Source organism: Malus sylvestris, chromosome 17 (genome assembly GCF_916048215.2).
Source record: "Malus sylvestris chromosome 17, drMalSylv7.2, whole genome shotgun sequence".
Classification (NCBI taxonomy): Eukaryota; Viridiplantae; Streptophyta; class Magnoliopsida; order Rosales; family Rosaceae; genus Malus; species Malus sylvestris.
In genome coordinates this window covers 25,145,608-25,171,744 of record NC_062276.1, presented here as the reverse complement: position 1 = coordinate 25,171,744, position 26,137 = coordinate 25,145,608, and the positions used below count along the sequence as shown (strand labels likewise).

General features: G+C 36.7%; 2 protein-coding genes and 1 pseudogene across 11 annotated transcripts; all 3 read right to left on the bottom strand.

Annotated features, from left to right (window-relative positions):
- Positions 1 to 643: 643 nt before the first annotated feature.
- LOC126609701 (disease resistance protein RPV1-like) lies at positions 644 to 13,565 on the bottom strand. 9 transcript variants are annotated; one of them, XM_050277577.1, is made up of 10 exons: positions 13,030 to 13,565; positions 12,140 to 12,872; positions 4,474 to 4,833; positions 4,001 to 4,288; positions 2,580 to 3,909; positions 2,139 to 2,444; positions 1,834 to 1,968; positions 1,551 to 1,653; positions 1,345 to 1,428; positions 644 to 1,076 (listed from the first exon to the last, which is right to left on the bottom strand). In XM_050277577.1, exons 1-5 carry the CDS (start codon positions 13,530 to 13,532, stop codon positions 2,707 to 2,709), a joined length of 3,087 nt encoding a protein of 1,028 aa, XP_050133534.1. In that variant the 5' UTR covers positions 13,533 to 13,565; the 3' UTR covers positions 644 to 1,076; positions 1,345 to 1,428; positions 1,551 to 1,653; positions 1,834 to 1,968; positions 2,139 to 2,444; positions 2,580 to 2,706. The 9 variants fall into 9 exon arrangements, with proteins under 9 accessions (XP_050133534.1, XP_050133541.1, XP_050133540.1 ...); XM_050277584.1 differs by lacking the exon at positions 4,474 to 4,833 and adding an exon at positions 11,571 to 11,618 and having other exon boundaries at positions 2,139 to 3,524; positions 3,699 to 3,909; positions 4,001 to 4,240; positions 11,780 to 12,872; positions 13,030 to 13,563; XM_050277583.1 differs by lacking the exons at positions 4,001 to 4,288; positions 4,474 to 4,833 and adding exons at positions 11,117 to 11,239; positions 11,331 to 11,618 and having other exon boundaries at positions 2,139 to 3,524; positions 3,699 to 3,786; positions 11,780 to 12,872; positions 13,030 to 13,559.
- Positions 6,545 to 10,249, bottom strand: LOC126609707 (uncharacterized). Of its 2 annotated transcripts, XM_050277591.1 has the most exons (7): positions 10,106 to 10,219; positions 9,191 to 9,657; positions 8,766 to 8,865; positions 8,536 to 8,618; positions 7,942 to 8,018; positions 7,069 to 7,132; positions 6,545 to 6,982 (listed from the first exon to the last, which is right to left on the bottom strand). In XM_050277591.1, exons 2-6 carry the CDS (start codon positions 9,255 to 9,257, stop codon positions 7,127 to 7,129), a joined length of 333 nt encoding a protein of 110 aa, XP_050133548.1. In that variant the 5' UTR covers positions 9,258 to 9,657; positions 10,106 to 10,219; the 3' UTR covers positions 6,545 to 6,982; positions 7,069 to 7,126. The 2 variants fall into 2 exon arrangements, 1 of the variants encoding a protein (XP_050133548.1); XR_007618238.1 differs by lacking the exons at positions 6,545 to 6,982; positions 7,069 to 7,132; positions 7,942 to 8,018; ... (1 more) ...; positions 8,766 to 8,865; positions 9,191 to 9,657 and adding an exon at positions 9,745 to 9,782 and having other exon boundaries at positions 10,106 to 10,249.
- Positions 10,363 to 11,110, bottom strand: LOC126609705 (protein SUPPRESSOR OF npr1-1, CONSTITUTIVE 1-like; annotated as a pseudogene).
- Positions 13,566 to 26,137: the final 12,572 nt, after the last annotated feature.

The window sequence follows — 26,137 nt, the reverse complement described above, 5'->3', positions numbered from 1 at the left end:
ACCAAAACGAATCTAGAGGAGAGTAGAACAAGATTATACCTGTTTGGAAGTCAAATGGTGGCCGAAGGTGGCCGAAAAATGATCTGAAAGTCAATGAAACCCTGGAAACTACGAAGCTCGCATGGAAACTGGAAAAACTTTAAACGTCCATAACTTTATCATTTCTTAACCAAATGTGCATGCACTTTACTGTGGGGATTGAATGTATTGTCCACAATAGACATGAATAATTTCCACAGAAAGTGGGCAAAATGGTGGTCGGAAGAGAATCACATTCTCAAATGCAATTCAGATAACATATATTTGAGCTGAGTAAATCCAACAAAATCACCAATCAACATACGCATCTTCAAATGATTTAAATAAGCAAGGGAGAAGTGATTTGGGCTAGTAAGATCAGCAGCTTGGTTTTCATTAAAATTCAATTCAACTGACATCAAGAGCCATATACAATTAACGGGACAAAGATATATACAGTAGCCTTCCTAGTATAGATATATAATATTAATAAATGAATCACAAATGATACTATTGTGTTAAAAATCGAGATGGTAAAAGTACAAACTGGTTACAAAATTATGTTTAGTCTCATCCAATTAGTACCCCATTTAACGATAAGCAAAACAAATTACGAAAAGCGAAGTAATCAAACAGGCAAAAAATTAGAATCAAATCCTAAAACATTCACATATTTGATAAAGTCAGCATCTACCTCATGTTCAGCTAACCCATTAAGAAAAATGATAAAGAAGGTCATTGGGAATGAAAAGTCGTTTCCTAAGCTCAATACAATTTCTCTGATGATAATTTGAAGGGATGCCGCGCTCAAAATCGGCTGACAATTTGTAACAAAACTGTATGGTTTTATGTCAACACCTCAACTTATATCACATCCAAGTTGAACTTTCATGCTTCCCTTTACTTGTAAAATTGTCTCTCCGTATTTTCATTGGAGCTTTGAACCCGAACTGAGGTCAATCCTCCCATTAGATAAAGGAATTCTCTTCCAACACCCGTTCTCTTTAATAATGACAACGTCACAGAAACAATCGCATGAGCAACTCTGGCATTTCCTGCTGAAAATACTCATAATCATCAAAGGTCAATCTATGTTTGGCATTTCCTGAAAATAGAAAATATATATTTCTTGCGATGCTTCATGACAGTACCAAATCAAGCAATCTCTAAAAATCAGAAATAGATCCTAGAAATCAGAAACTCTCTCATATGCATTAAAATGATTAACAAATTCTTATTCAATCATCACAAAAAGGGTATCGAAAAGCAACCCAGTTTCTTAATTTCAAAAAGGGAAAGATTGAAAAAAAAGTTCTGATTTCTCACCATAACCAAAATAATCGTATCGTTACAATTTGAACTTCGGTCGATTTCCCTCATCGTAACAAGCAGAAACAGAAACTTCAGCCTCTGCATGCAAACCAAACCCATCAATCAATTCCTAAAATCAACTGCAAATCACAAAATTATTGTCCAGACCTCTTAGGGTTCAAATCCAAGCTAAGAAAAATTTCTAACAAGCCAACTCATACCTCTTCATACAACTGTTTGTCTCCATCATCACTTAGCTCTTCATCACTGCCTAGCTACTTCAGCCTCTTCGTCACTTCCATGCACTGAATTGTGCTCCTTCAGCTGAAAGGAAAGAAAACGATGAGAAATCCACAAAGGAAAAACTAAACTCAACAGATTATTTGAATCTTAATATTGTCAGTACATTTAAATTGTTGACCTATGTCACTAATTTCTATAACAACTCATCCGCTGATTTAGATAACTTGTTAAGCAACTCTCAACCTACACAATGTAAAATACCTACTAACGAAAACTGACTGGAGCAGAAATACCAAACAGCAGTAAGTCTCTCCTGCAATACCCATTTTGTAAACTGGGGTTTTAGTTGCCAGTTGAAATCATTTGCCATTTGTTCTACTGCTGCATCACAATTCTCTAAATTACCAATAAAAATAATAATTTAGGAAGATAATTATTTAAAAAAAAATACAGAGAACATAAGTAAATAAATAAATTCAAACATATTAGAGAAAGTAGCCGGAAAGGAGATTCGAAGGAAGAAGATGTTTGGAAGTAAAGAGCGAGAGAGGAGAGAGAAAAAGTACCTGGAAAGGAGATTCGAAGGAAACCCAAGCTTTTCTAGTTTAAAATTTCCTTCGAATCTGAACAGGATTTGCGTCTTTGATTTCTTGCTGGAAGAGGGAAGGCAAGGTTTGAAGTGGAACGGGAACCTCTGCATAAATTTTCTTCGAATCAACAGCAAATTAACTATTTTTCAGCTGCAGAAAGCTCCTCTTTTCTATTTTTCCAGAAAAGATCTGCGAGACGAAAGAGGCAAGGAGGCTTTACCATCGTTCTTCCCTTCTCACAATCATCAACGCCTGTGCATCAAGATTAGCGGCACAGAGAGCCTGTGGCAGATTTGTAAATAAGTTGAAATTCACCCTAAAACACTGTTCAGTTGGACAGACTAAAGTAATATAATTTTCTCCAGAAGAATTTATGAGCAAGACAGTCCTCTATTCCAACAGATTCAAGTCACTTACATCAAGAGAGCAGAGCACAACAAGAAGAACAGACAAATTTGTGAAAACAGTGTCCACATATCTCTATATCCGCAGCATAAAACATCTGAAGCAGGTCCAAACAGGGATTGGGAGTATGTATTGCAATTTAAAAGAATAGAATAGATTTCCTGTCCTCAACCATTTCTACTCCAGCGTCCCATAAGGATTCTATATCCTCCAAGTTCGCAGGCCACTTAGAAAGGTTTAAGCACCCGCAGAGATTGAGACCTCTGAGGCGTCCCAAATTACAAATATTGTCTGGAAGATGAACAAGGTTTTTGCAGTTTCTCAGATTTAATAACACCAGCCCCTGAAGATGTTCAATTGACGGGGAAAGTTCTTTGATAGATGTTCCATCCAAGTGAAGCTCTCTTAATCCTTGCATATTTTCTTCAATGCTTGGAAAGACCTCAAACTTTGTGCAACCAGAAAGAGAAACATATCTAAGGGACTTGAGTCCACAGATGCTGCTTGGCAGAATCTTGAATTCTCTGCAATCATTTAGCTTCAACATAACAAGTGCCGTAAGATTTTTAATTGACAACGGCAGTTCTTTAATTGCAATCCCATCTAAATAAAGCGCTTTTAGCTTCTCCATACTCTCTAAAATTTCTGGAAACTTCTCAAGAGTTGAGCATCCAGAAACATCAAGGGCTTCAAGAGATTTCATGTAAGAAATGCTGCTTGGAAGACTCTTAAGTTCTCTGCAATTATGCAGCTTCAAAGTAACAAGACTGGTGAGATTTAAAATGGAAGCAGGTAGCTCCTTAATTGCAGTGCCACCCAAATAGAGCTTAGATAGCTTCTTCATAACCTCTGAAATTTCTGGAAACTTCTCAAGCTTTGAACATCCAGAAACATCAAGGTATAGAAGAGATTTCATGTGAGAAATGCTGCTTGGAAGACTCTCAAGTTTTCTACAACCTTCTAGATTCAAGGAAACAAGCCCCGTAAGATTACTAATTGATGAGGGCAGTTCTTTAATTTTAGTTTCAACGAGATAAAGCTCTGATAGATCCTGCATAACATCTGAAACTTCGGGAAACTTATCGAGGTTTACACACCATGAAAGTTTAAGGGTTCTAAGAGACTTCATACCAATCCTGCTTGGAAAAATCTTAAGATTTCTGCAATATTCCAAATCCAAAAGAACCAGGTTTTCGAGAGATGAAATGGATGGGTGAACCTCAAATAAACTTGTACAACTTCGAAAAACTACTTTCTCAAGATTTTTTGCCTCCGTGAAGTCAGGAGTTTTCTTCAGGTGAGGAGATCCTGATAAGTTGATAATTTTCAAATTTTCCAGAGCCTGGTATAACACATCCAGCAAAACAAGTTAAATGGTAAGGCATCTAAGAATTAAACCATTCAAAAGAAGCATATGTAAGTGAAGATTTTACCTTGGCTCCTTCCCAGAGATGTTCAATGAGACTATTTTGCATGTCAAGCTCAACAAGATTCTTCGCAATGAAATTGGACGGTAAAGACTTTAAGGGGAAATGCTTCCATGTGAGACTTCTTAACTCACCCGAAAGAAACTTTAAATTCTCACATGAATCTCCACTGACGCATTGGATTTTGAGCAATCTTAATTTCGTCATTTTAACAAAAGCTTCGGAACTTAAGTATACCACTTTTGGGTCTAAGAATGAAGGGTCAAGGATTATGCTTTCAACAACTTTCGTAGCCTGGATAACAAATAGTTCAAATCATGTCATTGCAGATATCCTGAATCTTATTTAACATTAAAAAGTTAATGCATGTTTTCTATGAATTATATTTTGGTCAAAGTTAAAGCTGTTTATTCTAAAGATTTACATAAAAAAATAAAAATAAAAATAAATAAAAAAGATAGGTCATGAACATATCTAACCGTATTTTGAGTAAGCACACGATTAACATCTTCATAATTCCACAACCTACTGCGTTTCCCAGGCTCTTTAATAGATTCTTGGCGGACGATTTCCCGACCCATTTCCTCTAGTAAATCATGCATCTCCAGTGTTTCCGATGAGACAGTTATAAGAGCCCGATCAATTAGAACTCTTATCCCAGTATGGGGATAAAAGCCACAACCGTCCAGAATCTTTGTTGCGTAGTCTTTGTCCGCTCCTTTAAAAAAACATGCAATATCCAGAAATATGTCCTTCACAGAATCATCTAGTCCATCGAAGCTTGTTCTTAGCACATCATGAATTTTCCTTTCCGGAATTTTCTTTAATTTCTCTAGCAACTCTGCCCACTCCTGTACAGATTTGTCACAAAGAAAAGCCCCCAAGACTTTAAGTGCTAAAGGGAGACCTTGAGCATATCGTACAGCACGGCTTGAGAGATGATCATAGTCTCTTTTGGGTTGCTTTGTTCTGAAGGCATACTGGCTAAAGAGTTCCAAAGCTCCACCACCACTTAGAACCTTGGGGCTGTAGATCGCATCAGCTCGACTTAGTACTAGCTTATCTCTAGTGGTGATAATGATTCTACTCCCACCACCAAATGAAAGTTGCTTTCCAAATAAGGTTTCAATTTGAAATAAGTCGTCAACATCATCAAGAACAATCAAAACCTTTTTCATCTGTAGCTTTTTCAAAATCATTCTGTAACCTCGATCCAATGTGCCTAAACTCTGCACCTTTTCATTCAAGATTCTAGAGAGAAATTTTTCCTGCATATGTACGGCACCACAAGCGGAGAACTCTTCCTTGACATTGTCAAGAAAGCAACAAGCTTCAAATTGACAAGCAATTTTCTCATAAACAGCTCTAGCTGTGGTTGTTTTGCCTATACCACCCATACCCCATATTCCAACAACACGAACGTCGTCCATTTCAGGAGAGAGTTGTAATAGCAAGTCCATTTCATACATGCGGGAATCCATTTCAACCAAGTCATCGTCTTTACTTGATGAGGTGCGGATCCATTTCTGAAAAATATCTTTTACAATTTCCTCAATGAGCTTGGCATCATCCCTGTGGAATAAGAAAAACATTATTGTAAGAGTAAGATCAAGAACAAGTGCAAACCGTATACATAGTCATACATTTGCTAGGAAAACATGACAAAGAATTAAAACTAAACGTTAAAAGAAAAAAAATCCCAAATTATGAAAGTACTATAGCTAAAAATTACTCGTAATTTTTCGAATCCCAGCCGGATAAATTGGTGGCTCGAGTAAGAGCGGACCTCCAGCTCCGCACCTCTTCCATGTCGGCGCTAGAATGGCCTTCATGCTTGGCAAAAGCTTCCGCAAAGCTGCTCTCTGCTTTGCGGACATGAGAAGGATCCACATCGTAAAAAACGGGCACCACTATCTGGTCCTTTCGATCCATACAATCCAATATTTGGACGAGCTCCTTCAAGCACCATGTGGAAGAAGCATAGTTTTGAGAAAAAACCACGATTGAAACGCGCGAATCTTGGATCGCCGTCAGTAGCTGCGAAAGGTCGTTGCCCTTTCGGAGCCCTTCAGCATCAATGAAGGTGTTGATTGTTTTCTGATTCAGGGCCTTGTAGAGGTGGCTGACGAAGCACCTGCGAGTGTCGTCCCCTCTGAAATTGAGGAACACGTCGTATTTCCAAGGAGAGCCAGAGGAAGAAGAGGATGCAGCAGCAGCCATTAATCGATCGAGTATCTAAGAGTAATGTAAGAACTGAAACACTCAATTGATCTTCACACTGATCTTCACATTGAACTACAAAGGAAGTAATGAGTCAATGACGACCACATCACGCGTTTCTAGATGTTGAAGTCAATGAGTCAATGACCGACAAGATCACGCGGTTCTGTTTTTTAGGTGCAGTTTCCATTTTCTACGTGCATGTCTTTATCACCTTTTAGAAAAATGAAGAAACTAATGAAAAGCAAAAGCAGGGGACCATCAGGGACCATTAAGTTAGTTTAAGAATCTAGATTATTGAAATTTAATTCAACTATTATAAAAAAAGAATTGATTTTAAAAATTATAATAAATTTAACTGTTCAATCAAATTTTAATAATTTAGATTTTCGAACTTAATGAATTAAGAAGAAAGAATCCAAAAATAATCTAACAAAAAAAAGTATAAAAATTATAAAGTATCAGAAATTGGTGGACCAAAGATTTGCTCCGCATGGGCGAGTGGATGCAACGCGCAAAAGAAAACAACGACAAGTGGGTCCCAAGTCCTCACAGTACAATTGGGGCACACATCCCAAGGGGTAATGTCACTGGATGCTTTTCAAGAGTCCAAATAAATCTCATGATGTTGGAGCTCTTCAATTATCTTCGATGGGACCAGTGCCCATGTGACACACCGTGCGGCGGTGCAAACCAGGCCATTTGGGAACCGACTTCTTCAATCCTTTGGGCCTCAACACAATTGGACCTAGACGGGCTTAGTTGTGCCTGAAGAGGAGACTAACGCAATAAATTTCACGGGCGTATATACTTGAGAGTTAACATGGTTATTTCTTTGCAAATACCATACTGACCATATTGTACGAAGTTCAATACTTTTGTCGTTGTCATTAGGCAGCAACATGCCTACAGTTACATCTATTATGATATCATAAGAGAACTGTTATTAGTACTTCAAGAATCTCATTCTACATTTATCATAAATTTATTATTTCTTTTAATTATAAAAAATTCAGAATGCAAACTAAGATTTTTAAAGAGCCAGTAATAATCTCCTATCTTAATATTGAGTGGCCCTAATGAACCTATATTGGTGTTTTATATTCTTGGAAGCGTACAACAAATTCTGCGCATAAAATGGAAATATTATACTTCTCTTTTCTTATATTGAGATAAGTAGTATTGTAATATGGAAGACAATGAAACGAACGGGTTTATTGTTCTATGCAAAATACGACATGTACATACCATGCCACAGATAATGTATCTTCTACTTGTGTAAACCGAGCTGATATGATATTAAGTGTGAGAAAAAATTAAGTGAATTTAAATAAGTTTCGAATAGAAGAGAAGGATGCTATAAGAAAGCATTCATTTGTAGATTGTATTGTGTCATCAGTATTATACTCATAGTTTCAAGTGATCAACTTACTGTATGGGGAAAAACACAAAAAAGGGAAAACAGAAAAGTAGAAGACATAATATTTGAGCATGTGACAGGAATTGTAAGTTTTTGAAAAAATTGCTAAACCGTCTTAGAAATTAAATCGTTAAACACCACACTATGACCCAAGATAAAGATATAGTTTGTTTACAAATCAAAACGAAGCGGTATCAAAGGAATATGTTTAAGATGTTGAAAATGCAATACCGAACTAGGCAACCATATCTTTTTTCCGTAACTAAACGAATAATTTAGAATGATACAAACCCCGATCCTGGCTCACCTGGCTCCTTCCATCCTCAACTCTGTATGTCAAAGGCTGAGTAGCCATGTTTGCAAAAGTTGTGAAATGATCACCATCTGAAGATTGAGAATAACCCATATTTACAGTGCTCAAAATTTTATAGAAAATAGGACAAATTAACATATTTAAAGTATGTATTAGAATGCAAACGTTCTTAAGATAAATTAAGCAGAAAGGAAAGCAGGTAGGCCGCCAATGGCATTTCTCACCAAAACAAACTTCTGGGCGCCATGTGGTTGAACCCAAAATCGTTATGAAAACAATAATATAATACAAAAAGATATTCATCCAGCAGTTTCTTAATTTCTTGAATTTCCTATGTAAGTTTTCCTTGTTGATTCTATTTCTATTTCTCTATCAGTAGAGGAAAAAAAAAGTAACTTGATTCTTGGTAATGAGCACATATAGTTGCTTAATACATTTAACAATTAGAGTAGGGTAAAGACACTCCAATCAGGTCCACGGTGCTTCAATCTATCAAATTCATTCGTACAGATTGCTTATCTAATTGGTGTTGAAAAGGAACCAAAACCCTCCAAAGTTTTGAAATTTCGAGTAGGATGAATCGCTTACCTTCAGTAAAGCGGGGGAACGCTGGTGGTGCGACGTGATTCGCCGGATTTGAGAGCGAGAGAAGGCTCTCCCCCGCATTTTCCCTGCATTCCATCATCAAATTGAAGTTCATTTCTATTGATTTCAGCTGAAAATAATAAAAATGAATAAACATTTCTAAAAATAAAAGTAAACTTCAAGTTGCAGACAGTTTGACTTGAAGGGCTTCAGCTGGAGCTAAGTAGGCTTACAGTGGGTGAATCAAAAGGATAAAGACACTGCAATTTTCAGCTTCATAACAAAGGATAGACAAAGCACGATAGCATGCTGCTAACGAATTGTTCAATTCAGCTGAAAGGAAAATTTGCAAGACAAAGATATTCACCTATTAATTTCGATCAAATAACCATATATCTTCACATGATCACCGAAAGAGTTATTAAAGGAATAATAACCATGAAAAGTCGTAGGCATTCTATCAACAACATAAATTTACCAAGTTCACAACTCTGATCAAATCCGTTAAGAAAATCTACCAAATCAAAAGTTCATACAACGAAATCTGACTTCAAGCCCAGTTCTTCATTTTGAAAATTGAATGCATATGAGTTTTCTAAGAAACCCAAATTTTGTTTTTGTTTTAATCAGTAGATTCATGCCAAGCTTGCAAAATTACCTGTGCCACAAATTCTTGTTTTACACCGGTGCCCATAGCAGCATCTTGCTCTGTTGTAGCTTTCCATCGAGCAATTTCTTCTTCACCAGAGCAATTGTGCATCATTAGCCTTCCAAGCTACACACATAATGCCATGAGCCTTCCAATTGTTTCGATTTAATTTAAAATAAATCAGTTTAATTTCTTAGTATAACATATCCATGCTACATGGTCAGCACCTTACTTTAGTAGAACAAAAACAAAAGATGGTAGAAATTGATATAATTATTGTGGCCAGCTAATTTTGCAAATTGACATAATTATTGCAAATTGGAAAAAACAGGTTGGTGCCAGCAATTACCAATGTAATAATTGTGGCAACCGCTAGAAAATATGAATGAAACTTCTCAACATTTGAGCATCCAGAATCATCAAGATCTTCAAGAGATTTCATGTGAGAAATGCTGCTTGGAAAACTCTCAAGTTCTCTGTAGATATCTTATTCATGACCTCTGAATTTTCCGGAAACTTCTCAAGATTTGAGCATCCAGAAACATCAAGGTATCGAAGAGATTTCATGTGACATATGCTGCTTGGAAGACTCTCAAGTTCTCTGCAATCATTCAGCATCAAAGTAACAAGACTAGTGAGATTTAAAACTGACGCGGGCAGTTCCTTAATTGCAGTGCCACCCAAATAAAGCTCAGATAGCATATTCATAACCTGTGAAATTTCTGGAAACTTCTCAAGATTTGAGCATCCAGAAATATCAAGGTATTGAAGAGATTTCATTTGACAAATGCTGCTTGGAAGACTCTCAAGTTCTCTGCAATCATTCAGCCTCAGAGTAACAAGATTGGTGAGATTTAAAACTGACGCAGGCAGTTCCTTAATTGCAGTGCCACCCAAATAAAGCTCTGATAGCTTATTCATAACCTCTGAAATTTCTAGAAACTTCTCAAGGTTTGAGCATCCAGAAACATCAAGGTATTGAAGAGATTTCATGTGACAAATGCTTCTTGGAAGACTCTCAAGTTCTCTGCAATCATTTAGCTTCAAAGTAACAAGACTGATGAGATTTAAAACTGACATAGGCAGTTCCTTAATTGCAGTGCCACCTAAATAAAGCTTAGATAACTTATTCATAACCTTTGAAATTTCTAGAAACTTCTCAAGATTTGAGCATCTAGAAACATCAAGGTATTGAAGAGATTTCATTTGACAAATGCTGCTTGGAAGACTCTCAAGTTCTCTACAATCATTCAACTTCAAAGTAACAAGATTGGTGAGATTTAAAATTGACGCAGGCAGTTCCTTAATTGCAGTGCCACCCAGATAAAGTTTAGATAGCTTATTCATAATCTCTGAAATTTCTGGGAACTTCTCAAGATTTGAGCAGTCAGAAACATCAAGGTATTGAAGAGATTTCATGTGAGAAATGCTGCTTGGAAGACTCTCAAGTTCTCTGCAATCATTCAGCCTCAGAGTAACAAGATTGGTGAGATTTAAAACTGATGCTGGCAGTTCCTTAATTGCGGTGCGACCCAGATAAAGCTCAGATAGCTTATTCTTAACCTCTGGAATTTTTGGAAACTTCTCAAGATTTGAGCATCCAAAAACATCAAGGCATTGAAGAGATTTCTGGTGAGAAATGCTGCTTGGAAGACTCTCAAGTTTTCTGCAACCTTTTATATTCAAGACAACAAGCCCAGTAAGATTACTAATTGATGAGGGCAGTTCTTTAATTCCAGTATTATTTAAATAAAGCTCTGATAGATACTGCATAACATCTGAAATTTCGGGAAACTTATCGAGGCTGCCGCACCATGAAAGTTTAAGGGTTCTAAGAGATTTCATACCAATCCTACTTGGAAAAATCTTAAGATTTCCGCAATTTTCGAAATCCAAAAGAACCAGGTTGTCAAGAGACGAAATGGATGGGTGAACCTCAAGTAAACTTGTACAACTTCGAAAAATTACTTTCTCAAGATTTTTCGCCTCCGTGAAGTCAGGAGTTTTCTTCAGGTGAGGAGATCTTGTTAAGTTGATAATTTTCAAATTTTCCAGAGGCTGGTATAAAACATCCAGGAAAACAAGTTATATGGTAAGGCATCTAAGAATTAAACCATTTAAAAGAAACATATGTAGGTGAAGATTTTACCTTGGCTCCTTCCCAAAGATGTTCAATGAGACTATATTGCATGTCAAGCTCAACAAGATTCTTTGCAATATAATTGGACGGTAAAGACTTCAGGGGGAAACACTTCCAAATGAGACTTCTTAACTCATGCGAAAGAAACTTTAAATTCTCACATGAATTTACACCATCGCCATGGATTTTGAGCAATCTTAATTTCGTCATTTTAACAAAAGCTTCGGACCTTAAGTATACCACTTTTAGCTTTGAGAATGAAAGGTCAAGGATTATGCTTTCAACAGCTTCCGTAGCCTGGATAACAAATAGTTCAAATTATGTGATTGTAGATATCATGAATCTTATTAACATTATAAAGTTAATGCATGTTTCTAAGAATTATATTTTGGTCAAAGTTACAGTTGTTTACTCTAAAGATTTACATATGAAAAAGACAAGTCATGAATATATCGCACCGTATTTTGAGTTAACACATGATGAACATCTTCATAATTCCACACCCTACTGCGTTTCCCAGGCTCTTTAATAGATTCTTGGCGAACAATTTCCCGACCCATTTCCTCTAGTAAATCATGCATCTCGAGTGTTTCCGATGAGACAGTTATAAGAGCTCGATCAATTAGAACTCTTATCCCAGTATGGGGATAAAAGCCACAACTGTCAAGAATCTTTGTTGCGTAGTCTTTTCTGGCTCCTTTAAAGAAACATGCAATATCCAGAAATAAGTCCTTCTCAGAATCATCTAGTCCATCGAAGCTTGTTCTTAGCACATCATGAATTCCCCTTTGCGGGATTTTCTTTAATTTCTTTAGCACCTCTCCCCACTCCTGTACAGATTTGTTATAAAGAAAAGCCCCCAAGACTTTAAGTGCTAAAGGGAGACCTTGAGCATATCGTACAGCACGGCTTGAGAGATGGTCACAGTCTCTTTTGGGTTGCTTTGTTCTGAAGGCATACTGGCTAAAGAGCTCCAAAGCTCCACCACCACTTAGAACCTTGGGGCTGTAGATCGCATCAGCTCGACTTAGTACTAGCTTATCTCTAGTGGTGATAATGATTCTACTCCCACCACCAAATGAATGTTGCTTTCCAAGTAAGGTTTCAATTTGAAAGAAGTCGTCAACATCATCAAGAACAATCAAAACCTTTTTCATCTGTAGCCTTTTCAAAATCATTCTGTAACCTCGATCCAATGTGCCTAAACTCTGCACCTTTTCATTCAAGATTCTAGAGAGAAATTTTTCCTGCATATGTACGGCACCACAAGCGGAGAACTCTTCCTTGACATTGTCAAGAAAGCAACAAGCTTCAAATTGACAAGCAATTTCCTCATAAACAGCTCTAGCTATGGTGGTTTTGCCTATACCACCCATACCCCATATTCCAACAACACGAATGTCGTCCATTTCAGGAGCAGGATGTAATAGCAAGTCCATTTCAAGCATGCGGGAATCCATTTCAACCAAGTCATCGTCTTTACTTGACGAGGTGCGGATCAATTTCTGAAAAATATCTTTTACAATTTCCTCAATGAGCTTGGCATCATCCCTGTGGAATAAGAAAAACATTATTGTAAGAGTATGATCAAGAGCAAGTGCAAACCGTATATATAGTCATACATTTGCTAGGAAAACATGACAAAGAATTAATAATAAACGTTAAAAAAAAAATCCCAAATTACGAAACTACAATAACTAAATATTACTCGTAATTTTTCGAATCCCAGCCGGATAAATTGGTGGCTCGACTAAGAGCGGACCTCCACCTCCGCACCTCTTCCATGTCGGTGTTAGAATGGCCTTCAAGCTCGGCAAAAGCTTCCTCAAAGCTCCTCTTTGCTTTGCGGACATCAGAAGGATCCACTTGGTAAAAAAGGGGCATAACCAGCTGGTTCTTTCCATCCATACAATCCAGTATTTGGACGAGCTCCTTTAAGCACCATGTGGAAGAAGCATAGTTTTGAGAAAAAACTACGATTGAAACACGCGAATCTTGGATCGCCGTCAGTAGCTGCGAAAGGTCGCTGCCTTTTCGGAGCTCTTCGGCATCGATGAAGGTGTTGATTGCTTTCTGATTCAGGGCTTTGTAGAGGTGGCTGACGAAGCACCTGCGAGTGTCTTCCCCTCTAAAATTGATGAACACGTCGTATTTCCAACTAGAGCCAGAGGAAGAAGAAGATGCAGCAGCAGCAGCAGCAGTAGCAGCCATTAATCGATCGAGTATCTAAAGAGTAACGTAATGGATCAATGACGACCAGATCACTCGTTGCTATTTACTAGGTGCACGTCTTTAGCAAAAAGAAGAAACAAATGAAAGGCAAAAGCATATAGGGGACCATCAGGGCCACTACTCAAAGCAAAAGCATAAAAATTCTAGAGTATCACAAATTGGTGGACCAAAGATTTGCTCCGCATGGGCGAGCGGATGCAACGCGCGCGCGAAGAAAGCAGGGACAAGTGGGTCCCAACAGTACATTGGGGGCATACATCACAAGGGGTAATGTAACGGGATGCTTATCAGGAGTCCACATAAACAGATTTCACTAGAAAACGTGTTTGCGCTTTGTTGTGGAAATTGAATGTACTAATCGCAACAGGTTAGGAGCAAAATCACAACTCCAAATGCACCAATGCATATAACACACATTAATGTTCCTTTATATAAACTGCAGGCCAAGATGTGAAAAAAACATTTGCATATTCCTTCAAAAAAAAATTCTAGGCCTTTGTTATATTATGTATTAAAGAAAACCAAACTTTATCCCTAAAACACTAAATTTGTTCACTTTAGTTTCAATCCCCGTGCAAGGATTGTAAAACTCAAAAGCTTACTGTCCAAAACCAAAAACAATTTGTACCATTTACATGCTTGTGCAACATATGCCTTACACTGGAAAAACGTTTAAAATCAAATACAAATTTGTAAATCATAGATAGATTTTGTTTTCATTTTTATAATCAAGTAGCAAGTAAAATTACAAACGTACAGCAATTAGATAGAGCAGAAATTAAGATGTAGAGATATCCCCAAACATACAACATATTGTATGGAAACTAACTGTAGAGGTTTGTGAAAGCAAGCTACAACATGAGTTGAAGCCTCTTGAACAAATTGGAGATACTTTAGCCTCCGTTCCTCCTCCTCAGTCTAAAAAATTACAAAAACATAGTACCTTAACTAAAAAAAGCATGATGAAATGGATTCATCGTTTTCATGCATGAATTGGTAACAAAACTGTATAAGAGATGGGCATACTAAGCAGTTTTCGGTTGTGTTTGTAATACTGTGCTTATTATTTTATTCATTGTACTGTGATTGCGTTAGAATATTGCTACTCACTCTTCATACCTAAAACTTTGACCAAACATCACTCAAAAAGATTTTAAGAATTTTAGAAATGTATATATCTGTCAGCTGGCTCACATCAAATTTCCAGATGTTGTTTACCATCAGCTAAAGTTCTATCTTTTATCTATAATCCCACCTCATTTTACATTATATATTAATATTGTCACAGTAATTTCAAGAGTTGAAGTGATAAATTCTTAAATTCATATCATGACGTACAGGTACATCCACATTCGATGAGATACTTAATCATCTATATAATGACAACATCCCAAAGGCATTCATTTAATTTACAAACAATAATTCTTAGGAGGAGTTTAAATTGACAATATATTATGACTCTCAAACAATTTCCACCCTCGATGCATAATTCCCTCATCACCATATAACTCATTGAAGAACACTCTTCCCAAAGAGAAATATTATCATATTCGTTATGCAATTGTCACACTCTCCTACAGCCACTTAACTAAAACATTATTTGATTAAGTAAAACATACTAACAAATAACAATTAACTAATAATAATCAAAATTAAGCGGTAAAGGAAAAACAAAACTGGAGAGGGAGGACTACCTGAAAGCAATGGCGATATCATTGCCGAATTTCTCAAGCGCCTTGTCCATAATCTCAAGAGGGGAAGCATTCTCGAGCTCTTTAGCCAATTGCGCATATTCCCCCACCTCTGCAAAAAATCTCGAATTTTCAGTATAACCCAAAAAATTCTCCAAAAAAGTCAATCAAATTTTCAATCTTTACCAGGAGCAACGATCGTCGCTGCGGAAGGCACATTCGACTCACTCCACTTCGGTTGCGCATTCATCGAGCTCCGCCGCTGAGAAAACGTCGCATCATGGCTGCAGATTCAAGAATAACCACATTTCAGTGGTCTCATATCCATGTGGTGGAACTAACAAAAATCTCTACACAATTCACAAAGGATTGCAACTAAAATTGCAGTTCAACATACCAGCAACAAAATTACTGTTTCATATCATGTAGCCACTACGTTGACAATAATAAAAAGGTAAAGGAAGGAATGGAGCACCATCACATACTGTAGCCAGCCAAATATCAACGGGGCATCTGTTAGTCTGGCTGTTAGGTACCTTTTGGTACGTGGCACGAAACGAAATGGAGTGGGACGAGGTGTTCTGTCCTACGTTTGATGCGCCTAAAACGGATGAAACACGCTGTTCCACGGGACGAGTTTTAGGTGAATTTTTGTTCCGCCTCACCCCCTAGAATGACTCGTTCCACATCCGTGGAACACAAAATTATAACATTTTCGTCTCCTTCTTCTTCCTCCTTGTTTCCATCTGAGGGTATCTTTGCTCCCTCTCCGTTTCGTCCCGTCCTGTCATGTCCCGTCCCGTCCTGTCCTGTCGTGTCCCACTCCGTTCCGTTCCGTCCTGTCTCGTCTGCATACCAAACGATACATCAAGTCTCGTTAACTGATGATGTGTCGCTCATGTGGACAATAACAAGGCGCCACGTGGAAATTCAAAATTCAAAATTCAAAATTTTTATTAAAAATAATTAATTAAATAAAAGTATTTAAAAATAAAAATAAAAACCCAGAACCCCTTCTTCTTCCCCCACCCGACACCCCTCCATCCCCTCCACCCGAGCACCCTTCCACCTCCTTTGTCTTCTCCACCCGAGCACCCCCTTCTCCCCCAAAACCTCTCCCTCTATTTCTTCATGCAATGGAAATTCACTAATTAATTCCCCCAAATTCATGCCCCCAATTCTCCATCCAAAACCCTAATATTCAAACCCTCAATCTGTTGCGAGTTATATATTAGTTAAATTGTAAATAGTAGGTTATTGTTCCACATTGGTGAAGTACATATGTAATACCAATTGTAACTCCTATATATACTCCATTTTGGAGATTAATGAAATATAAGAAATTCTCAAATATTGTCATATATATTTTGGGTATTTACCATGTTTAGTTTAATATGGTATCAATGGAGCAACTCAAGACCATCGGCCGGGAGCTTGCGATGGGCTCGCAGGGCGGCGTTGGCCAATCTAAGGAGTTTCTCAACCTCGTCAAGTCCATCTGCGAAGCTCGATCCAAGGCGGAGGAGGAGCGCATCGTCTTCCTTGAGATCAAAACCCTTAAACAACGTCTCTCCGAGAAGGCTGTTAGGAAGAAGGCCATCATGGCGCTTCACCGATTTTATCAGAAATCGCCCTCCTCTATTTCGCATCTAGTGGTCAGCTTTGTCAGCATGGTGGACATGGAGGTTTTCGAGCTATTAGAGTTCGTTGTATTTTGGGTTCTCGCTAGCTTGGTCGACATGGAGGTTCGAAGGGCGGAGGAGGTGAAGAAGAAGTGATGTGAGGAACATCGGAGGCTAGAGAACCACGACACCATGGCCATGGTGGTCTAGGAGGTACATAGATTTTGTTGATGAAATGCAGGAATGTCAAGTTGGGGGATGGAGGAGTATTTATCAAATATAGCCAAAAATTAACCATTAATTTCAAAAATGTTACTTTTTATAAAATCTTTCAAATATATCTAAAATTCCACTTAAATAGACACAAATAACCTCAAATTTAACAATAAAATAAATTAAGGGTTTTTTAACCAAAATAATTCGTGACATTGACATAGCTCTTTATTCTAGTCCTTAATAATTAATGATAATCAATAGTAGTGTTCTTGAATTTGTTTATCGTGAATCATTTTAATCTTTCTTTGAATTTGTCCATTGTGATCATTTTAATTTGATGGGCAACATGAAATGGTATTTCCTAGGGATTTCTCTAAATGAGATTCTCAACGCTCAAGCGAAACTATTTGCGCCATCTCTTCATGTATAGCAGAAGCTTAATTATTGTTGAAGGAGGGCACATTTTCAGCAAACAAAACTGCAAACCAAGGTCTTTTTTTTGCCACCGAAAGTTTTTTAATTCACCTTGTAGAGTGTTAGGCACTGTCATCCAGTTTGTTGGCCTGAACTGAGCATCAACAGATTAGACTTTAACTTCATTTACCTGGAATGCAGTCAAGGGCAACATTCTAAACAGACAATCACGCAATCTATTTTGTCGTTTAAACTTACTAATTTTTTACAGTCTACAGTCATTTTCACCGTAATTAAAATAAGCATCGGGTATAAGCAGACGTCCACACACAAAAGTCAATTTTCTATTCTAAAAATGAAAGAAAATAGTGCAGAAAGATGGATCAGATATACCCAGGTTGATGCGTCTGTGCATCACAGATATAATCTGCTGAGTTATTTCAGCACCGATCATTTCGTGAAATAATCATCATTTCTGTCTTTTCTCTTCAGGGGAATTGGCTGCCATCAATCCATACACAAAGAGTTTCTTCGTTTGCCTGCTCGCCCAAGGGTTCAAGTTGAACACCCAAAAGCATAAATCAAGATGTGCCCGTGAAAGATATAACTTCTCAGCACGCTATAACGGAACCAAAGAGCCCCTTGGCAGTAGGGCAATTGTTAAATGTATCCAATGAGCGACGCAAATGGTCCAAGGATAGATTCAACAATCTGATATTGCCAAAGTGTTCTTTGGCTCCATTAAAGCGTGCGGAGCCGGTATATTTTCGGTGGGGGCATCCCGACTCATACTTTTAGATGTTCAACTGAACCCCTGGGTGAGCAGGCAAGCAATTGGCCGTGTATCCAGACTAGGTGAAAAGAAGACACTCTATGTGTACATTGGCAGCAACCAATTCACCTGAAAAGAAAGGTCATAACAGTTGCTTCAAGAAAGGTCATTATAACTGTCATCCCTCATTCGACAGTCAGCGGAGGCATGATATAAATACGAAAACTAAAAAGGCGATGTTATCTGGAAAGAACATGCGAAGCCGTCAACAACAAAGAGGTAAAAGTATGGTTTTATAGATGAGAACAAAATAACATTACAATATGATATTAGGAAACTAATGAAAATGGGCTTTAAAACATTGAATTTTAACCAAAAGTCATCTAATAACTTTATTTAATGATAAGGACAAAATAAAGAAAAAAGAAAAAAACTCAACCAAAGGCGCATGCAAGGCGCAAGCCGGACTGAGATCGTCTCCTGATCTCCTCCCTGGTCCCTTGTTTCCAGAGCTCACTGTGTTGGATTTATCCAATATAAATCAACCTTTAAGTGGTCTACTACATGTAATAGGAATGTAATATTGGAGAATAATGTTAATTGTGATTTGATCTCTTAAAGATATCAATCCTAAATAAGGTGTCTTATATTGGAAAAAGGATTGATGTAATCCTTAATTGAATATGATTATGATACTTGACTTGGAGGCTAAGAAAGTAAAGTTTAGGTTTCCTATATGGATGGAAACCCTAGCTTTTAGCCTGTACAAAACACCGGTCCCTCTAAGCCCTAGAACACACAACATAATGCTTCCCATAGAGTAGTTGTTATTAAGGGTAAAAATGTAATACAGTTAGTAATATAGTTAGGTAGTTAGTATTTGGTTAAAGTAGTTAGGATTTCTATATAAACAGTATGTGTAATCTTCATTTGATTAGTTAATACAAAACCTATTTCTCTCTCTCAAACTCTCTGTATTGATCTTTCTTCTCTTCATCTTTCTTCTTGATTTTCTTTCAATTCCCAAATATTACAATGTAGTTAACATGGTATCAGAGCCACCAGGCTCGCGCCATGGATTCTGGTGGTTCCATTTCCCATTATTTTTCATCTTTCTAGCTTAGTTTCTTTCCAAATTTTCATTAGATGTTCCGATAAATTTGTGCTTCCGCGATATTTCTATTACTTTCTAGGTTTCTTGTTCTTGTTCATTGGGTTTTTGGGTTTCGTAAGCTTTGGTGCTTCTGCTTCACTCGCTTCACCGAAACCGGACGCATTGAAGTTGATTCTCAGTGGGTTTACTTGTGCTTGTTGTCTCATCAAACTCAGGTGTTGAAACCGATGTTGCAGACTCCACTTCCCATCGCCTTGGACCCCATCCTTATTCTGTATTCTTCATAGGTGAAACGGCGTCGTGCGCTCAGGGTGTGGGATCGAATTGGAATATGGAAGTGGGGTGACAATGTTCTGCTGCTTTGCTGGGATCTGGGTTTTCCTCAGAATTTGGTGTTGCTTCACCAGAATCTTGTGATTCTTGTTTGCTAGATTCTGGAATTTGTGAATTCTTTCTCTCTAATGGGTTCTTGCCTAGCACGTGTTCGACCTTATGCGTCAATAAAATTTCAGCAAAGTGATATATATTTGACCAATTTATGGTATGCACACGAGTTGCTTGTTTGGCAGGACACGATGGTATCTTGCCATTTCCATCAACTACTTTCCTTCAAATCGTCCTTCGAAGAGTGATGGGTTTACTGGGTGCAAGCCATTGATGGGTTGGATTGGATATGAACCCAGTCGACTTCGAGAAGAACAACGAGCTCCTGCGATGGGTTCTGGTTTGCTTCCTCAGCGTTCTTTAGGTCAAGATTGAAGTTCTTATCAGTGTGATATTTGGGGTATTTGGATTCAATATTGATCATTGCCACTTTCGCTATGCTATCTTGAATGGTTGCTGAAGAACTGAAGATTCAGGTTTCATCTTTCTTTATGCACTCCAACTGTTTGTTTGATTGTCTCAGTGAGGAATTCTTTGTTAATTCTTGTATTAAGGCTGATAGTCAGTTACTGATTTTGAAGAATATGAAGGCCAATTGCCATTTCTTCTAAGTGAAAGATTGGTTTTTTGATTGACTGTTGGGTATTCTTTAATTGTTTGTTGGGATAGAGAGGCCGATAACCATTTCCCTTTTTATGTTTCCTCCACAAGGCCGATAGCCGGAGTGAAAAGTTCTGTTTCAAGTATTGTGTGTTACTCCTTAAAGGCCGATAGCCGGAGTAACGTTCTTGAAAAGTTTTATCTGTTGTTATTGTGTGCAACTCCATTAAGGCCGATTGCCGGAGTGCAGTTCTTGTTCCCTTTCTTCATTGAAGGCCGATTGCCAAAGAGGGGTTGTGTTTCTTGATTTCTATGATTGTAAAGCTTATTGAATGTGAAATATTGGAAACCTTATCGCAAAAAAAAAAAAAAAAAAAACAGTAGGTACAGCGGTGTAGAAATCAGTTTGAGGGGCTGAAATTCTTTGGGAAGTTGATTGATGAGTATGAAATTGCACTGTCCTCTGTGTTCTGTTTAATTCAATGGGAAGACTGCATTGCATCTTGCTGCATGGCAGGGGCATGTAGAAATTGTGAAAACTTTGCTTGGAAGGGATCCACAACTAGCAAGAAGAAATGATAAGAAAGGACAAACTGCTTTGCATATGGCAGTAAAAGGTGTTAGTAGTGAAGTTGTGAGGTTGATTGTCGATGCAGATCCAGCTATTGTCATGCTTCCAGACAAGTTCGGTAATTCAGCATTGCATGTGGCCACCAAGAAAAAAAAAAGCGAGTAGATATAATCAATGTGCTATTGCTCATTGGAAGTATTTTGAACTTTCTGTCCTCTGTGTTCTGTTTTCTGGTTTCATAACAGTGATTGCAGTTGTTTTTCCAATCTCAAAATGGGTTATCCCAGTTGAGATTGAGGGGGAGTATTAAGGAAAAAAATGTAATACAGTTAGTAATATAGTTAGGTAGTTAGTATTTGGTTAAAGTAGTTAGGATTTCTATATAAACAATATATGTAATCTTCATTTGATTAGTTAATACAAAACCTATTTCTCTCTCTCAAACTCTCTGTATTGATCTTTCTTCTCTTCATCTTTCTTCTTGATTTTCTTTCAATTCCCAAATATTACAATGTAGTTAACAGTTGTATCCGGCTAGGAGTTTAAAGAAGATCATGGTGTTGCTGTGCCCTACTACTTTTGTGTTCGATTTCCATGGCCGCTGTTGGAATCAGGTCAGTTACTCATTCGTTTGTGTTTTAATTGTATAACCTCACAAGGCTAACAGTTGGTATCAGAGCCTCTGGTTATATAATTAAAACCTATTAAGTTCGACGATACATAGAGTCGTTTTACAAAATACATAAACTAAATTTTGGTCTTAAATTCAGTGTGATTCCATATCCTTGGCGTATGATATGTTCAGACATATTCTATGATCAATTTCCTTTTGATCCTAAATTCAAGTGTTTGTTAAATATTAAGAATCAGATGGAGGTCGGTTAAAGAGCAAGGGCCGACAAGACTTACGATTGTGTTGTTCATGGTATCAAGATTGTTTCTTACTAATTAATCTTATGGCACGAATCTGGAAATTTTTATCAGAAATAGCTATAAACCGTGTTTCAATCGTATAATCATATTGGAATTTGGAGAAGCATATATATATATATATATATATGTATATGTATATCATGCTAATATGTAAATATTTTGCAGTGGGATCCAAACATGGATTGAAGTATAAAATTTAAATAATGGTGATGGTTGCTTCGAATTCCAACAGTTTTCCAGATTATACCTATTATAATTACATATAATCTATGATTAAGTTGATGGCATTTTTTGCAGGCCTTTGTTTTGCATATAATAAGTTTTGGTCGAGTCACTGGTTATGCAGGTTTTATTTACATGTGCTTGCTTTGATCAATAAAAGCCAATTTGAATAGTCAAAATAGATTACCACCAATAGTTCTGACAAAGGAATGACTAAGAAAGCTTGATTAGTCAGTTTATTGAATTAACAACGACTGAAAACCATGGAATATTTCAGAGTTTTTATTTCAATTTTAATGCTAATATTTTGGTTGACCATGTGCTAGTACTGCTGATATATAAGTTGAAGTCATAGAGGTTGGGGTTCCTTTTTACTCAGCCAGCGGGTGCGGCCTACTGCCTCAACTCTCAAAGGCTTCAAGGCGGGCTCTATTATATTACCAAGTGATAGAACTTCTATGTTAGGTGCGTCCAAGGTGGACAGCGACAACGGCACAATATGGGTCAATGCCTAAGGTCACAAGTTCACGTGACAGATCTCAGCAAAAGTATAGGTTTTATACATTTGTAATCTCAAGTTTTTATAAGCATGTGTACGCATTTACATTTGTTCTAACCTTGCATTGGAGAATTTCTTGAGATTCTTCCGTTGAGCAAGCCCAATGGGGAAGGTCATCGGCATATGAGATATTGGTATGATATTTTCTTTTGGTCTTCATGTTCAGTTATATACAATAATGGTTGTGTTGGATTCAAGAACCATTGATTGATGATCTAAGCAAGTACATGTAATTTTCAAAAGCCAATTATGCATATAGAGCTTGCATTGCATGTGTAAATTTTATCATAACACTAGTATCCAAATTGTATGCATAAAGAAGGCATACCTAGAAACATTGATAAATGCATAGATTATCATACTCGTTTGAGACTGTTTTATGGTATATTCCGACACTAGTGCATATATGTCGCCTATGGCTTCGCGTTTGAAAGGTAAATTGAATAAAGTTCAACTCAAATTACCTAATTATTACAATTAAGAGATGGGCATGAGATTTCAAATGCTGCTTGACATCTTTCTAAATGCAGGAGACGGAATTGGTTCACTTTTAAATTGTCTCAATACTATTGTTGGTATATATAAAGTGTGCCTATATATATGATTATGATAACATATATTAAAGTTGCGTTTCAGGGATGCATAAGTTAAGTTATTCGCAGATCAACTTTATACATGCTTGTAAGTGAATTTAATGTATTTCTTATACATGAAAGTAAGTCATACATATTTTGGCAACATTTGTTAAGTAAATGGCGTGTATAGTGTTACTTGTATGGCTATTTTGGTTCAAGCATGTATGAGATGATGCAATTTTAAACATTGCCGTGAGCTTGGAATTTGGTGAATTATAGTTTTTTTTTTTGGTTAATCATGTGATTATACATATGTTTAATAAAAGGCGGTGAACATATGAAGGCATCATATAAGTATTTCATTCAAAGTATGTGACTAAATTGATAAGCATGAATTTTCAAACATGTATTATTGTTTGTGGTTTTTTCTATGCCTAAAGATTTTAAACAATGCTTTGATTAGTAAATTTTATGTGCCATAAGGGGAGAAGAAAAGAAACTTTTCAAGGCTAATGTAGGGCATATATTGGAGATGTTTTCTATGGAATAAAATAATTTTGGTTGTTCCTTTTATTTAATTTGGTATTTACAAAGCTAATGCATGATTTTAATGCTATGTTTAGTAGTTTTGTACTACGGAAAGAAATATATAAAAGGAAAGGAACCCGTTTGATTTGAGTGATTTAGCTTTTAATTTAAAGGAATGTATTGTTCTCTCACATTACATAAAGTATTTCTAATTGACTCCGTAATGATAAGTATTGACATTCTTATAGTGAAAACTTGTTCTATATGTGATTAATCTCCTTCAAGTATGCTGTCAAGTTTTTGAGATTAATTTAATGTCAAAGGGAGTCATGAAGGAGTTAGTGCCATTTGTTGGCAAGACTCGAAGCTCGAATCAGGTTATTAATTTTGTCACTTACAGTTAATTAATCCATGTGACTTCTTGAATTGTTTCAGGGCGGAGTTGACCAACGCCTTTTCAACTAAGCAAGACGAAACGGCTTAGTTGATGATGGGACTGTGTTTTTGAGTTACTTCGGTCAACTTTGCATCTTAATTAGAATAAAAGGGATAATCTTCTTGCCTACAGGTGTATATTACTTCTTTTAGTTTAATTAAGATGACATAGTATGGGTTTTATTTCACAGAAGTTGTGAAAATCTTCATCTTGCCTACATGTGTTGAAGTTTTTCATGAAGGTACTTTTGTGACATAAAATGCAGTACTAGAAACTAGTTAATTTTCTTGCCTATAGGTGTAAATTAATTTCGTTTCATGAAGTTTATTGGGATAAAGTTCCATGCCATTAGTGACAAATATTTCCACAATGAGCCCCATAAAAGGTTGTGGTTTTAAGGCATGGAAATCAGTTGCATCATGACGTATTTTGTGTCTCTTCATGAGACTTGTTGATGCAAAGTATTGGACTCATGAAGGTTAATCAAAGATTGCTAAGGTATGCATTGTTTAAATCTTATGCTTGTAAATCTTTTCAATTTGAACTATGATGTCAGTTTAGAGGATGAAATTTGACTACTAAAGTTTCCTTTGAACATCAAAATTGAAATGATATGAAATTGAATTTGTTATGGTTGCATAAATTCATGATAGATGCACATAATTGTTTCTGGCAGATTGCGTGTCTTGATTTAAATCGGATGAATGACACGTCTAATGGTCACCAAATGACCTGAATTTTGGATATGTTCAACATATAAATGTCTAATATGTGTCTGCAAATTTTCGTAATTTTCTGCCATGTATTTTAATTATGGTGAATTTACTAGTAACCCATGCTTGTATTAGACAGTTTTACTGGCAGATTGTGTTGATCTTTATGAGACGTGACTTTAGACTACTATTTTGACCCAAAACGGCTCTACATTTTTATTTTATGAAGATTAGTATGTCTATTTTGATCAGTATAAATTTGGTAGCAATCAAGCTTATAAATAAATTTATGATTAATTCTAAAGTAAGTGTAACTCGTTGCTGAAATTCTGTTTGACAACTTTATGTTGGTTGTGATGTCTATTTTATTATGTCTAATATCTAAAGAAATTTTCTTTAGGTACATCTTTGAAATAATATATTAACGAGTGTTTGCCCAAGTGGGAGAATTAGTGAACGAAAATTGGGCTTCACACTCATTAACTTATTTGCAAGTATAAACTCTGAAAACTTAGTGAGAGTTGTTCTAAAATTTTGTGCACTAAGTGGACTTGCATGAATCCATTAAAGCATTATTCTATCTTCCATGAATTTGTGTTACTTGAATGTCTATAATATGTTTAAGTTGCAAGAATGGATACTTGGTATATGTGTACATTTTCTATTACTTGCAATCATTTGGATTTCTCGGTTGATCATTTGTTTTGGGGCTCATAAGGACTTAGCATGAATGTGGACTTATTAATACATATAAGATGGTTGTTGGATGCAAGTTTTGTGTAACAGTGGTGAATGCTTTCATGTTTACTTGTACCTTTCATTAAGGTAATATGCATTCATTGATTGAGTAAGGCTATTCCCAAAGGCATATTTTCAAAAGTATGATTTATTTATTGATTTGCAAATTAAGTAATGATGTTGCAGATCAATGGGAGTTTCATGTTAGTAATGCCTTACATTTGCAGATGACCTATAAGGTATGTATAGAATCGACGATGTATTCAATTTAATCTCCAGTTGGATTCATTAAGTCATATTTTTTGTGTGCTAGTCAATTATTTGATGAAATATATATCAGATATCAAGTTGTTATCGAATTGCATATTAAATGGCATGACATGGTTTGTGCACTACCTCAATTGTGAGGATTTCCATCTTGCTCGCAGGTGTTGGAAATCACTATGAAAGTAACTGGTATGGTGCATAGAGCAGTGTCAAAAACATATTTGTTGAT